At 40.4% G+C, this 14,684-nt stretch overlaps 1 protein-coding gene across 3 annotated transcripts in view; it reads left to right on the forward strand.

Annotated features, from left to right (window-relative positions):
• The window catches only part of LOC122887550 (low-density lipoprotein receptor-related protein 8-like), a 77,246-nt gene that overhangs the window by 38,874 nt on the left and 23,688 nt on the right, over nt 1-14,684 (forward strand). For all 3 annotated transcript variants that reach the window (XM_044220869.1, XM_044220868.1, XM_044220867.1), the window contains exons 5-7: nt 7,005-7,394; nt 9,922-10,044; nt 11,682-11,804. In XM_044220869.1, coding sequence (XP_044076804.1) covers nt 7,005-7,394; nt 9,922-10,044; nt 11,682-11,804 — 636 coding nt within the window. The remainder of the gene's footprint in view (nt 1-7,004; nt 7,395-9,921; nt 10,045-11,681; nt 11,805-14,684) is intronic.

Consider the following 14,684-nt stretch of genomic DNA (forward strand, 5'->3'; position numbering starts at 1 on the left):
AATAAAAAATAGAAAAGTATTTGCAGTGAACATTCAAATCATTGTCCTTGAGCATAATCCATGTTTTGTAGACTTGTCAAATCAGCATTCTCAGTGATGAGTGTGCTGTACGGTTAAAACCTGTGTCAGTGCAAACTTAAAAGTCAGTTATTATTCACAGAATTAGAACTGGGCACGGATGATAATTTCCTTGTGTCAAAAACACTGAGTGTTGTATTAATCTTAAGTACTGCAGACTGAAGGCTTTAGATCTTTCACATTTGCAGTCATGAAGTGAGTCGAGGGAGAAGTGGCGGAAATTACCAATTGGTTTGAGTATGTCTCAATGTGTCGGTTCAACGCAGGTTAGCTGTTGGCACAGGGGCAGCTGGAGAATTCACTTCAAAGCAGCATTAACTCGGCTGTGTGTTTGAGTTTAGAGGCAGTCACACAAGATCGAGAATAAAGCTTTTTTATGAACAGAGTATGCATCCAATTGCATTTTGTTCCTGCCAGCCAGCCAGCAAAGGCACAGCTTCATTGAGTGAGGCTGCAATGTAGTTCCAAATCATCTTTGGGTTCAGATAATTCAAAATAATGTTGAAGGGAGTCCCCAAATGTAAACAAGGAGCAAAAATGCTGCTGCAATGTGTGTCCCATTCACAGCAGAATCAGCATTGTTTGAGATAAAACTCTGTGGCTCTGTCATCTTTTCTCTTTAACACATGTTGTGTTTAACTGTGAAGGCTTCCATGTAAGGGTGGTAACATGCTCGTTCAGATGTGCTGTTTGGATAATCTGTAAGTGGTGAAACCCCCCTCTCAGGAGGTCTGGGCGCTGCATTGCCTAATTTTTGGTAATCCTGAAACCAAAAATCTCTCAGGCATGCCCTCAGCAGCGATTGGCCAAGTGTGCACAGGTTTAAAAATGGGCAAAGCTTCAAGCATTGCTCAATCTCTGGTGTGTAGCACACTTTCAAAAGTTCAGACTGACACAAAAATGATATATTGGACAGTTTTGGTAACCTGGCATCGTACAGCCCTGTGTAGACCCGCCAGGGAAAATCAAAACAAAGTTGATTCCAGTGACTGTCACATCAATTCAGTCTGTGGGCTTTAAAAAAGTTCACAAGCTAATAGTTGATTAGTAAATGTATTAGTTGTCTCTGCAACTGGTCAGAAATAGTGATGAACAGGGAAAAAGGACAGAGATTACGTATTTTCTACCACAACATAATTTTGAAAATTTTTAATTTTGAGTGTACATATGTTTAGTTTAGCTGCTGAACTCATAAGTGTCACAAATCCACCATCGCACAGTTCTTTAGTTGGTCCTCTTTGCGTTCGCACCACAAACTTGTGTTTCACACCAGAGTTTGAATGACAGTGCTCACACCAGCCTAAACAAACCAACCAAACGGGCAAATGCACCAGATTTGGTTGGAGCTGCACTGAACCGATGAGTTGTGAAAGCACCCATAACATGAGCCTGCTTTTTGTTGTCTTTCACACTCATGCTTTCGTGAGCATGCTCAAGATTAATCCTGCATACAGTGAGCAAAACATTCAAACTCACTTTACAATTTCACTTGTGTTTACCCAAATGTGAGTAGAGAGGTTCCACTCCCAAAACTGACTGAGCTGGAATGTACCCAGTTAGCCCCAGTGCGCTCCGCTATTAGTAGAAATTTGCAGAGCGCATAGCCCGCTGCGGACTTGAAAAAGTAAATCTTGCAGAGGCATCCACATGATGAATTATGTATTAAGTAGAATCTAGTGCTCACCATAGTAAGTTTTCCCTGATCAACATTACATTAAGCAGCAGTTCTAGAGAGGCTCCGCAAGAAAGTTGAACTGTACCCAGCCCTCAGCGATGTGGAGATTAATGTGCACTTTCTCACTGGGCTTCTCTTCTGAGTACGCCTGTCTGCTGGGATCTACTGCGAGTCACAGGAGCTGGTCTGGATTTGTGTATTTTCATGTGTGTTTGCATTTGCACTAAGTGTCAGGTTGAGTTGACTGCCTTGTGTGTGCATGTAATATTTCTGTGTGGTTGTATTTAGGCTTGTCTTCTTTATTCATATTTAACGCTGCTTGGATAGCATGAGGCAAACAATTGCTTCCTGCAGTCCTCACAGCTGTCTCCGTGCCCCTGTAGTGAAACTGAACCAGCAGAAACTGTGCGTCCCCAATGATGAAGCTTTCACACATTTTACTTCCACTGAAAACATTTCTATCCAATTTAATTCTGCTAATTTAGCTAAACGGTGAATATTTTGTCTCGTCTCAGCACTCATTCTCGTCTCCTTTGCCCTGTCCCACTGGCTCTCAGTTAGCTTACCTTCTCAGTCAGTAATGATATCAGAGGGGAAGATAAAAAACTCCCTTCACTTTGACTCCGGTCTTGTCCTCTGTTATCTTCTCTTGGTTGTTACTGTAGATGAGAGTTGTTTCTTCTCTATTATGGCTGTTTCCTCTTTTCCTCTGTAAATGTGTGTGTGGCATCACAGGTCAGCCACTGAGCTATTTCCCCGGTGAGCCACTGTGACCCGTCTGAACTGGCAGGCAGTGTGAGTGTGTGTGTGTTTCTACCAATCTAGGCTTGTCTTTAGTGGATGTTGTGTGTGTGTGTGTGTGTGTGTGTGTGTGTGTGTGTGTGTTCCACTGACCTTGCTGCAGTGGCTGTGGCTGCAGTGGACTTCAGCTCTCTGACCAGAGCGGACAGGTCTGAACTGTCCCTTCAGTTTAAATCTGTGAATATCTATGAGAAAGCTGGGAGGACGTTAAGCTGCACAGACAGTGACTGATGTGCTCAGAAGTATTTGTGCGTGCACAGATAAAAAATAAACGACTCTGTTTTTGCATGCTTACACACAACCTGGATATCTTTCTTTCTCCCTCTTTCCCTCCTCCTATACGCTAACAATTCTAAATGTACCTTTATTCTGTCTTTGCTTCATGCATCCCGACTTTTCACACACGCACCACACACTGATCGGCTGTAATGCTAATGTGAGTAGAATGACTTGTCACTACATCTGAGCCACTGGTTGCCGCTGGCAACAATCTCCTATCACCAAAGCGGCAGAAAAAATAAAGTGGGTTACGCTTCTGACTACCACAGCTAGAAAAGGTTCTCCCACCCAAGGAATTAAAAAAGAAGGGGCAATATATGAGTGTGTGCCACCAATTTAAAGCTCTCAGTGAATGAGCATATTGATGGAGGTTTTATTAGTTGACATTAGAGTGAATTTTCTATTTAATTATGTATTATTCATTCATAGCCAGCAAACAAAAGTTGTGTTTGCCTTGAAAACAAAGAGAAGGAAGGTAGCCGTCCTGTCTGGGGAAAATCTTAAAGTTAAGTGAACTCTTTTGGTAATAAACAGTAAAAGTAAACTGAAAAATAAAATTAAGGACCAGAAACGCTGCTAGTCTATCAGCAATTCCAGAAAGTTAGCACAAGTTGCTCATTCTAGCAGAGTAAAGAGCACAGTCATAAATTGTTTACAACGCCAATTAGATGTCTGCTGTGCCCCATGATTTGTGAATTATTCATTTTGATTGTGTGCAACGTTAAAGCCAAAAGTAAAAAATAATGTTTCTTTTGTCAGTTTCTTAATATTTTCATCTTGATGCTAAAGGAAAGTTGTTGGTTGCGAAAAGGGTCTCATTACAGTATATGTAAGATGTTATAGCCTATTCAAATTATGTTGATGGACTTTGATCTAAAGCCAATGAAATTAAAAGATTCATTAATTAATCAAATAAAAAGAAAAAAACTACCAGACAGACATTTAGTAATATCAAAACAAAGTGTTTAAAAACAAGACTAAGAGTCCACAGCCATGCTAAATGCTAACTTGGTGTTTAGTTATTTAGTTATTTTCCTGCTTTTGTTCAAACAGCCATACCAAATTATGTAAATAGATGGGTAATACATCTGAAAATTCAACCCACTGAGTGAAATGCTGGGTCCCTCTGCGATTTATTTATCATTTAAAACCCACTGACTTGTACAACATTTTATAACATTGGGCTCAAAGTTGCTCAAAAGTCTTGAAATTCATTTACTCAGTGCCCCCTCTGGAAAACAAAGTCCCTCCCCAGTATAACCAGGCCACTCATGTACATTGCTAATGGTCTGCCCCCTGTGTAATAATGTACATGTCTATTGAATCCCCTTAATTATTTAGTGCCAAATTAGTATGGAGTTAGGGTAGAGGCATAACAGGGACAGTAGTTATAAAACACATCAGAATCAGGAGCTTGTTTAATATTAATGAATATAAAACCTTTCACTGAACTGAATCCACGGCACTTGTTTTTCGTTTCAGTTGCTTTCCCCATGCTGGCAATCATGTCGGTACCAGTGAATTAATTGAACACTGATGTTTGCAATAGAGAAAATAGATAGTGACTTTAACATATGGTATAATTACATAAGATAGTAATTAGGACACTATCTTGCATCTGATGTTTGTTCACCCAGTTAAACTCAGCACGTGGGAATGCTTATGATTTTCCACTCTACTGTGATATTTAATTTCTATTTTTTCTGAAGCTGTTTTTGATTCAGTTTGCTTTTTTTAAAACAGCCAACCGAGGACAACTACCTAGTTATCATTATTTTTTAACTGATGGTTAAATGTTGCTGCCTTTTTTAATTTCTATTCAGAACATTTCAAACGGTTTTTATTCTCAGTAACAGTAAAAATAACATAAAAGCTTGAATCTAAGACCAAACCAACTTCTTGACCTTTGGGGGATGTGAGCGTTCTCCTGCATGTCACTGACAATATGCTACCACTTTACAAAGTGCTGATTATGTGTAAAATGTTTTAAAACAGCAATCCCTTCCTGTAACCAGCCAAAGGCAGCAGTGTAGAAGCTGAACTCCCTGTGGTTTGTGAAAATATCAAATTCTGCTTCTCCCTATGCTGGCCTGTGTGCTGCTATGGGCTCGCAGTGGGAACCCTGACTCTCTTCACAGCCTAAGTGCTTTTGGCCAGACATTAGTACAGAGAGAGAAAGCTGGAAAAGGTAAGGAGAGAGAGAGAGAGAGAGAGAGAGAGAGAGAGAGAGAGAGAGAGAGAGAGAGAGAGAGAGAAGGATTTACAGAAGCCTTGAGGTTGGCTTTGTGAAGAGAACAAACTTTTCCTTTCTGCATAGAAAAGGTCAATACTGCCTCATGAAGCCAGAATCTAACTTTTTGAAATAAGATCAGAAAATATTATTCCATAGAAATGTGTGCAGCAACTACAAAACAGAGGTAAACAAACTGCACTGACTGCACTCTGGCTAGTTAAGCTAGCTGGTGAGATAGCCACAGCTAGCCCTAAAGCTAATTTGCCCCCTTTTTCCTACCTGTTTCCTGTAATTGAAAAATAAGTGTTGGTGCTTCAATAACTTAGTAACTGAGTTTGTTGTAGCCCATAAATAAGGCAGTAGCTAAATGTACTAAACTAGCTTGCTAAAAGCTAACTAGGCCCATTTAGCAGTGTAGCAAAAACTGCCATCTGACCCACTGACCCACCCTAAAAAGGCATAAAAGTCCGGTTTTAGTACTTATATATCTGTTACACAGCTTCACTATGTAGCTGTCAACCTTCAAACCATTTTTCCCAACTTCACTGTGCCTGTAGTTACTGCTCTCTGCATTTGTAAGATAGAATATCATTCAAGGTCAACTGTAAGCTATAGTATACGGATAAACAATTTCTCCTTGTTGGTCACAGACCAGAGAAAGTTTAGCCAGGGAACAGACAAGAAAAAACAAACACACTAGAAAGAGAGAGATCTTTTGAGGGAAGAGGACATACCATGACAGAGATCTGTCACAAAGAGAGGAGAAGGACTGGCTCACGGCAAAGAGAGCTCTATTATCTTTCACTCCACAGGAGAGGAAGCCTCTCCCCATCGTCTTGTGATAAGCACCATCATCCCCCCTCCAGCACGCTTTCTGTCTCCTCCCCAGTTATGGTACCAATATTTGACTTTCAGCCTACCTGAGAAACTTTATTTCTGTCACTGTGTCCCTATATTTGAAGTTTGTCATCTCTGTTCTTACTTTCTCTCATCTACCTACAGCTGGTGCCAATGTTGAAGCTTCATCTTTTATTCTATGCACTGCGAGCTAAAGCTGAAACACTGGTGTTTTTTATGTCTGTGAAATTGCTTGTTATGTTTCAGTTCATAAAGATCAGGCCTTTAAACATATTCATTAAATTCCACTTTTGAGTAATTAAGGGAGGGATAAGGTAGCAGCATGTTGACAAAACTGTAAATTCCAAGTGAATACACCTTCCCGTTTTTAAACTGGACCTATTAGCCTATGTTTTTCCTTATTTTCTGTCATATAAATGTTACAATGTTGGATGTTCATACAAACGTGGCCAAAATTTCAATTAAGGAGGTAAATGTATATAAAAGTAATCTCCGAGTCTCTGACTGTCTTGAATGCTAGGTTTCCTACTTTCCTGCCTAGCATGGCTAACTGAGCTAACTAGCTAACGGCAGCTAACATTACAGCTATCAGCAATTAGTGGTTACTTTAGAGCTATATGTCCATCTAAAAACTCCATAAATATGATCCAGTTTCACCAAAATCAGTGAATAAAGTTATAAAAGTTGTGTGTTTTTGTACAGTAATCAGTGGCCAAGCCAAGCATATCTGGTACCTGCACCTGCTCTGGCAGCGTCTATCATTTTTCCAACCTTATTCTAGTCTCATTTGTCTCTGATAAACAGTAAATTCATCAAATTCAGTGCCCCATATTGCTATTTTCCAAAAATAAGTTAAAGCTGTCATATGCTGTCGAACACACCTGTAACTGTGGGGCTGCTGGATTTTTTAAAACTGTGAATCATGCAAAGAACCTCTAGTGGAATCCCAGAATAAAAATATAGAGCTGGAAATGAGCATAATAGGTCCCGTTTAATGTTGGTACCGTAAGACAGAAGATAGGCCCTCATTTTCTCTTTGAAATTCTCTCTGAGCTTTGTTCCTTCCTGCTGGTCCTCTAGATGCCAAAGCCTGCCCCAGCGGTGAGTTCATGTGTGCCAACCGCAAGTGCTTGGCCACCGTGTACGTGTGTGACGGTGATGACGACTGCGGAGACGGCAGCGATGAGCTCAAGTGTACCTCCCCTCTGACCTGCGGGCCCAACCATCTCCGCTGTAACACCTCGGAGTGTGTGCCGCTCATGTGGAGCTGCGACGGAGACCCCGACTGCTCCGACAGTTCGGATGAGGGACCGGAGCGCTGCGGCGGTGACGGGGTCCCGTACCTGCCTAACCGCCGGGCAAACTGCACTGCTGGGGAGTTTCGCTGTGCCAACGGGGAGTGCGTGCGTTTGACATGGAAGTGTGATGGAGATCCAGACTGCAAGGACAAGTCCGATGAGTCTGACTGCCGTGAGTTCCTCTTTCTGTGTCTTTTCTTCTTATCTCATCTTCTTATAGTGTACTCTTTTGTGCACCTTTTTTTCCTCTTCTTTACCTTATATGTTCTCAAGGCTATCTCTCTATTCATATTCGAAAGCTTACATTGATGCAGGACAATGATGCTCTGTGTGAAAGGGTTTCTGTACAAATGGAAAATGTAACTGGGTTGAGGGATAGTTTCAGTACAATAGAGAATGGTACATACTGTATGTAGCCATGGTTTTCTGAGTGAAGAGGCTATAGCTGTGTCCCAATTCCATACTACATACTAATTCTAAGCAGATTTTGAGTATGTAGTCTCACTGGAAATATATACTCAAAAAGGTCAGTATGCATACTAAAAATGCTTGTTTTTGAGCATGCAGTTGATGTATACTGTAGTCCCACAATGCAGTGCACAAAGGAAATTGAGCTATTTCTAGCTGCAAAACAGTAAATCAATTTGTAGATGGTGGTACAACAGCTTGAGAAAGTTAAAAACAAAGTATACACTGGTATATTACCTTGAAATCTTGTATACTAACTTCAAAGAGAAAGTATACTATGACAGTATTAGTAGTATTGTATTATTGTTTGAATTATTTTATTGTTTTTTATGGTGCTGTTGCTTATGTTTTATTGTTGTTTCTTTCACGGTTTTTATGGTCTTATTTTTGATAATTTTACTCTTGTGAAGCACTTTGTGACCTTGCTCTGTGAAAGGTGCTATACAAAATAAACTTTACTTACTTACTTACAGTATTAGTATATAATACATTCTGTTTACAATTAGTATTTAGGGTGAAATTGGTACACAGCACATCTCTCCAGCTTGAGGCTGCTTGTAGAACCATGGTTACATACATAAACTTCTGTTCTTGTTTGCATTGGGCAGTTTTGTTCAAATTTCTATGGGGTTTTCATTTTGTTTAAAGGGGCAAAAAAGATTTGGCCAGAGTTTCAGTTTAAAACATTCAAAAAATGAAGTAACTTTATCAACAGAATGTGAAGAAGTAACAGTAAGACATCTATATATTGTGTTGCAGATATATCAACTGAAAGTAGTATGCTAACCTGCTAGCTCTGAAGTAATTACACTGAAGATCAGTTTTATTTTATTCATTTTATCTCTGTGTGGACAATATGATAATAAGACAATAAGATATTTATTTGCTTTGAGACTGGAGAGTGGAAAAACAACAAACTGTATTTCCTTCCTACTTCATTTAGCACATTTCTACTCTGCTGGGAGTTGGGCTAGGTAAATGTGTCTGGTAAAGAATGTGTTTCTGTTGATAAACACCGTGTGAAGATGGGGCCTTGTGATAAAATAGGTTTGCCTATTAGCTGGTCATGGATGGGGGAGCCCTGAAGCTCTTGTCTCCCTAAGCCAGAGTGTGAAGCCCAGATAGTCCCACTATTCATTATCAAGATGTGCAGTGCACACATCAAACCCACCTCCCACGCTCTGTGGTGTCATATAAGCAGCACTTACAAGAGACTGATGTTTTGTTAGCCAACTGGATCCCTGCATTAAGATAGAGGACTGGAAACAGTTAGAGGCACAACCTCGTATTTGTCCAGAGAGGTTACTGTGCAACCTATCGATGCTCTACTTAGACAAATGGTGTTGTTGAAAAGGCTGTTGACTGTTGTGCAAGTGCCCACACATACTTCATCTCAACACCTATAAGCCTCAGTGGTTGCAGTGTTGTGCTGTTGTGTTAGGATAAAGTCAGTAAAGAAGAATTAACTGTATATGTGTATCTTGTGTGTCCTTGCCGACAACCCAAGGTGAACATCACTAATATATAGCTATTGTGATTCATTCATTCAATATATTTCTGACATTGCTGCTTGTCTATTCTTATGAATATACAGTGTGCGCATGTGTCTTTCTGTATGCAGCAGTAGGTTATTGGCCAATCAGATCTCTAGATTGAGCTTCCAGATACAGGGAAACACTGTATAAAGAGTATGCTTCTAGTGTCATGTGTGTGCACATGTGTGTCCAGGCTACAGCGGCCCTTTCTCCATTACATTCCCGCTGTGCTGCTCGTTTTGTGATAACACTAAATCATATCCCCTTCAGTCATATGCAGTATATTGCTTTTTAGTGTGGTTAAGAGAGAAGTTATATGAGTATACTGGGCCCTGTTGATGAAAACCTTGTCTGTGCTTGGGATATTAATGAAATTTGGTGTGGCCTCCATCTTTGCCTTACTATATTGAAAATCATTCATCACACGCCCTCAGGTTGACTGTCTCTGTCGCAGGCAGCATCTAACACTGTGAATGGATAGAGATACAGTATTGTACATGTTACTGCACTACATTTTTGATTTCATGCATGCTTCTACAAAGGATTTTTTAAAATAAGTCTTGCCTTTATTAGACAGGCAACAAAAGGTCTTGGGTTGGTTTCCACCCCAGAATGTTGTGTTCCTCTCGAAGGGATTAGAGGGGATTTCACATGTCCAATTTCTCATGTGTGTTTGTGTGTGTGTGCGTCTTACAGCCCTGTTGACTTGTCGTCCTGATGAGTTCCAGTGCGGTGATGGTTCCTGCATCCACGGCACCAAGCAGTGTAACAAGGTCCATGACTGTCCTGACCACAGCGATGAATCTGGCTGTGTCAACGGTGGGTACACCTGTCATCGCTGTCTGCATGTCTGGCTGCCAGAATTTGTCCACCTCTCTGGCTGTTCACCTGTCTTCTTCTTTTGTGCTTGTTTGAATCTGTCTTCCTATTTCTTAGTATTTATATTTGATTCAGTGTGTCTCTGCGTTTTGCACATGACTTTGTGAAATACTTTATAACAAGAGGGAGTTGGAGCGCCCTAGTGGCTTGCCTGGTGGAGGGCACGCCCCATGTCCAGCCCACGGCCCTTTGCTGTGTGTCATCCTCCCTCTCTCTTCCACGTTTCCTGTCTCTCTTCAGCTGTTTCTATCAAATAAAGTATATAGTACATGCTACAAACCCCCTTTTTTCGTTGCTTGTCTGCTGTATGTTCACTCTCACTACTTTTAAATGTTTCCAGCTTGTTGTTTGAGTTTAAGTCCAAGTTTAAGTCCAATATCAGATTGTGCAAAATGTAATGAAAATTGATGAATCAGTCCTGGTTGATTTGGCGACACCTGTGGTTACTGGTGGTATCAGCAAGTGCAGTTTACTGTTCTACTACAGCAAACACTCCTTGAGCAGCTACTTTGTCAGAAATTTAACAGAAGAGCAAATGGTGTGATCTGTTTACAGCGCAGTTAAACTGACTCATGCTGTTTTAATAAAGAAGTCAGTCAAAAATATAATTGTACCGCAATATGATTTCATGCTGCGCATAGTGAGAGTTTGCACTGCACGGTAAAAGGAGTTGGCTACCTTGCTAAGTTGTTGGTTTTGTAAAATGCAGAAAATGATGAATGATTGCGTTTCTTCTTTAATAAAAGCCAGCCCAGTGGAATGCTTTAAATGTGAAGCAGCAGCAGTAGGAAGTATTCCATTAGCAGTAACTTAATACAGCTCTGATACTTTGTGAGGAGAGTGAACAGTAAACAGTGTGATATCAGTGAGATAATATAACGCTGGATTACATGCTGCATTTCTTCCTGTGGATACTTTGTGTGTCGGTAGGCAATTTGAATCCATTGTAGGAATGGTGGATCCCGACACCAACAATGAACATCCAACAACAATATATAGAGAGGTAATCACAGAATGTAAATACATTGAATGGCCATTGCAGAAAAAATGCTGACCATAAATAGTATCAAAAAAAGGGGTTGATTTCATGAAAACCACAAGGATTATAACTTCCTTTAAATAAACTTATGTGGGATTGTTCTGACCATAAATTATTGTGAAATTAATTGCTATAATGACCATTGATGTTATGTTGTGTGGATCCAGCCCAGTGCTTTTTGTAAGCTGATCTCATTACTTGTCCCTCTTCTGACTATGATGCATAATTTACAAGCGTACTGCAAAATTCTTTTGCGGGAAATTAAGCCCTAGCACTGTGAAACTGGACCAAATTAAAGTTCAGTTTTTATTACACTAGGCTTTTTATGTGGGATGATATGAATATCTGAGTGGGAAGTATTTTTTGCTGTCACTTGTTTCTTGTGAGCTGTCACACTGGTGAACCACTGGAGAAATTCAATTTGACTTCACACACTTTTTTATGCATGAGGTGAATCAGTTTGCAATAGCTTATGCAAATAAATGTTTATGAAGTTTATAGTGTAGATGCTGATCTAGCTTCTTCTTTTATGTTGCAGCCACCAAATGTGAGGGACCCCTGAAGTTTCTGTGTAAGAATGGAGAGTGTATTGATAGCTCCAAGGTGTGTGACTCTGTCAAGGACTGCAAGGACCGATCAGATGAGCCTAAGAAAGAGTGCGGTAAGAGGACTTTTTCTGCACACAGTTACTTGGTTGTAACCTTGTGTCAGCTGTTATCAAAAGCTCTTTTACCCTTGAAGCAAATAAAGTTTATTTATTGCCTTTTCTTAATTTCCCAGTAGTACAAAATGAGGGAAACTGTGTGCGTCAGCGGAGCTTTTGTGTCAGCCCCGTGCAATGTGAGAGCATGTACATATCCATTGTAAATGGATTCAAGCAGTTAATGTAGCAATGTAATCGTGTTTGCCATAACAAAATGCGACTACCTCCCCCCATTACCTTGCATTTCAAAGGCTTTGGAGGCACACTCAAATTAGCAGCAGCCTCCGTTGATCAGAACAAGAGCTTGCATGTAGTAATTACCATCAAATGGTAGAAAAAGGCTTCTTCTACTCTGGGATAATCTCTCGGTTCTCCATCTCTCTTCCTGTCTCTGTACCTTCATCTCTTATTTTACTGACCATGAGTAAATGAAAGTGATATCTTAGGTAAAGAAACAAAACATTGAGAGTTTATCACTTTCCCTCTGTGTTGAGCTCAGTCAGAAAGTTTCCGACTTGAGAAAGCCAGAAGGAGACATAAGCTCTCATAAAATGTCATTTCCTCAGAGGAACATAAAGTTGAGAAGGGAAAAGTGACAGCTGACAGAGTAGAGTGACCTCTGCAAGGGACGGAAATTACAAGACCGAAACTGGTATTCCAGAGAGTGATTCTCCCTTTCTCCTTCCTCTCCCTCCATCTCTTCCTCCCTCTCTCGCCTCATATCTCTCTCCCTCTCTCCTTCAACTTAGGTCTTCTCAGCTCATTAAAAGCGTGTCCACACCTTGCTCATCGTTCTGCTCGCTCAACCGTTTACTCGCAAGATGTTCACCAACCAAAACACACACGCAAAAACTACACACAGAGACAATTATACTCCCCGCTGCTCGGAAACACACTTATACGTACAGTAGATGTTCGGTGTGATTGCATTTGCTGCATCAGCCTTACATCAGTGGAAAATAAAGACAATACATTTCTCTCTGTGCGGAAACAAATGTTGTTCTGTGTTTCCCATCTCATTAGAAATAATGGCATATTACCACAGTACTGACTACACCATCACTTCCAGCTTTCACTGAGAGGAGGGCTGAAAATAGGTAGTATATAATGGGTTACCATTGCGAGAGAGAGAGAGAGAGAGAGAGAGACAGAGAGAGAGAAAGAGAGATGGAGGTGGGGTAGAAAAGGAGAGACGTCATGTTTGTTTGCCCATGGGAAAGGAGAAGTGACCTCTAAATCATGGCTGTCCTTGGAGGCGGTCTGGAAAAAGCTGTTCATGTTGTCACACAGGGCCTCTCCTGGGGCATCTTTGTTACCCAGCCCCTCTCAAAGAAACAGGAATGAGTGAGTCCTCAAATACAGCTAAATCTTGGTTTTTCTTCTGTCTGCAGTTAATTCTGAACTGACATGAAGGGAGTTAGCGGGAGCTACTGTGAGTGGCAGATTGCTGTCACCCATCCAGCTGAATTAGAGATGGGAATTTAAAGCTGGCGGTTGCAGTGCTCAAAGTCTGCTGGCACGTACACAAAGCAAAGATAAACTATTCCTACAAAAGTAACCTTCAGTCAGTCTTCTGAGAGTCAACTGTGTCTTTCTTTATTTTTGTTTAATTTTAACTTTGTTTCCTCAAACCTCCACGGATGAGATGAACAGGTCATCTTAAATCCCTGGAGTCAGTGTACTGCTGGTAGTGGGTCTAACTCTGTGTTGTGTTGTATAGTAAACGAGGACCACACTTCCCAGGACTGACCTTCAGCATTTTATTGCTATTGGCACAAGAAATTGCATCAGCATAACTTCCCTGTGATTGTAGAGAAACAAAGCATTCACATGGTCTCTCTTGCATAAATGTTCTTTGCCTGTGTAGTGTGTAACAACATAAACAGCACTATTCAACACGGTTGCAACACTTTAGCATTACAAGCTATATGGACACATGCGTCGACAAACTTCTCTTCTAATTATTAGATTTCTGCATTAAAATGAATAAAGCTTTAGCTCCAAAATGTAAAAATATCAATACATTCACTTTACACTTGAATTATTACGCTTATTTCTTTCTTGTGAATGATTAGATGAGATGATTGATACTACTCTGATATCTGTACGGTAAATATGAAGTTGGAGCCAGCAGCTGGTTAGCATAGCTTAGCACAAAGACTGGAAACGGGGGGAAACAGCTAGCCTGGGTCAGCCTAAAGGTAACAAAATCCACCTGCTAGTATCTTTTAAAGCTCACTAATTAACATGTTATATCTTGTTTGTTTAATCCGTACTACAGTCACAGTGTAAAATCAACATGTTACAGTGTTACGGGGGCTTTATGCTGGAATAATTCTTGGACAGGTGCAGTAACTTCCTGGAGTCTTGTCATTGCTATGAGTTTGCCAGGCGACCAGCCTAACTCTCGGCAAGAAAGCAAATAAGTGTATTTCCCTAAATGTTGAACTATTCCTTTAACGTTACATATACAGCAAAAATACCAAAAGTTAAGTACGAGAAGAAAATACGTACCTTTCCTGGAAAAGGGCCTAATGAAAAGAGGAAGTAAAGCTAGCGGAACTGCTCACATACAGTTTGTAAAATAAAACATTTAGCTTCCTGTCTAAACACAAAACATTCCATTAAAAAAAGTGTGTAACATGAAAATATATTGACTCCCATGAAAATATATAAGCAACACTTTAAGAATATAACACGGGAAGTTAGCCTGTACCCTTTTGAAATAAAAGTCCCAGCTAAATCCACATAGGATTTTAGAAGAAATGAATGCCCTGTTTATTTAGCACTATAACATAAACACTACACTGGCTTAGACAAACATCCACAAAAGGAAAG

This window comes from Siniperca chuatsi, linkage group LG13 (assembly GCF_020085105.1).
Source record: "Siniperca chuatsi isolate FFG_IHB_CAS linkage group LG13, ASM2008510v1, whole genome shotgun sequence".
NCBI lineage: Eukaryota > Metazoa > Chordata > Actinopteri > Centrarchiformes > Sinipercidae > Siniperca > Siniperca chuatsi.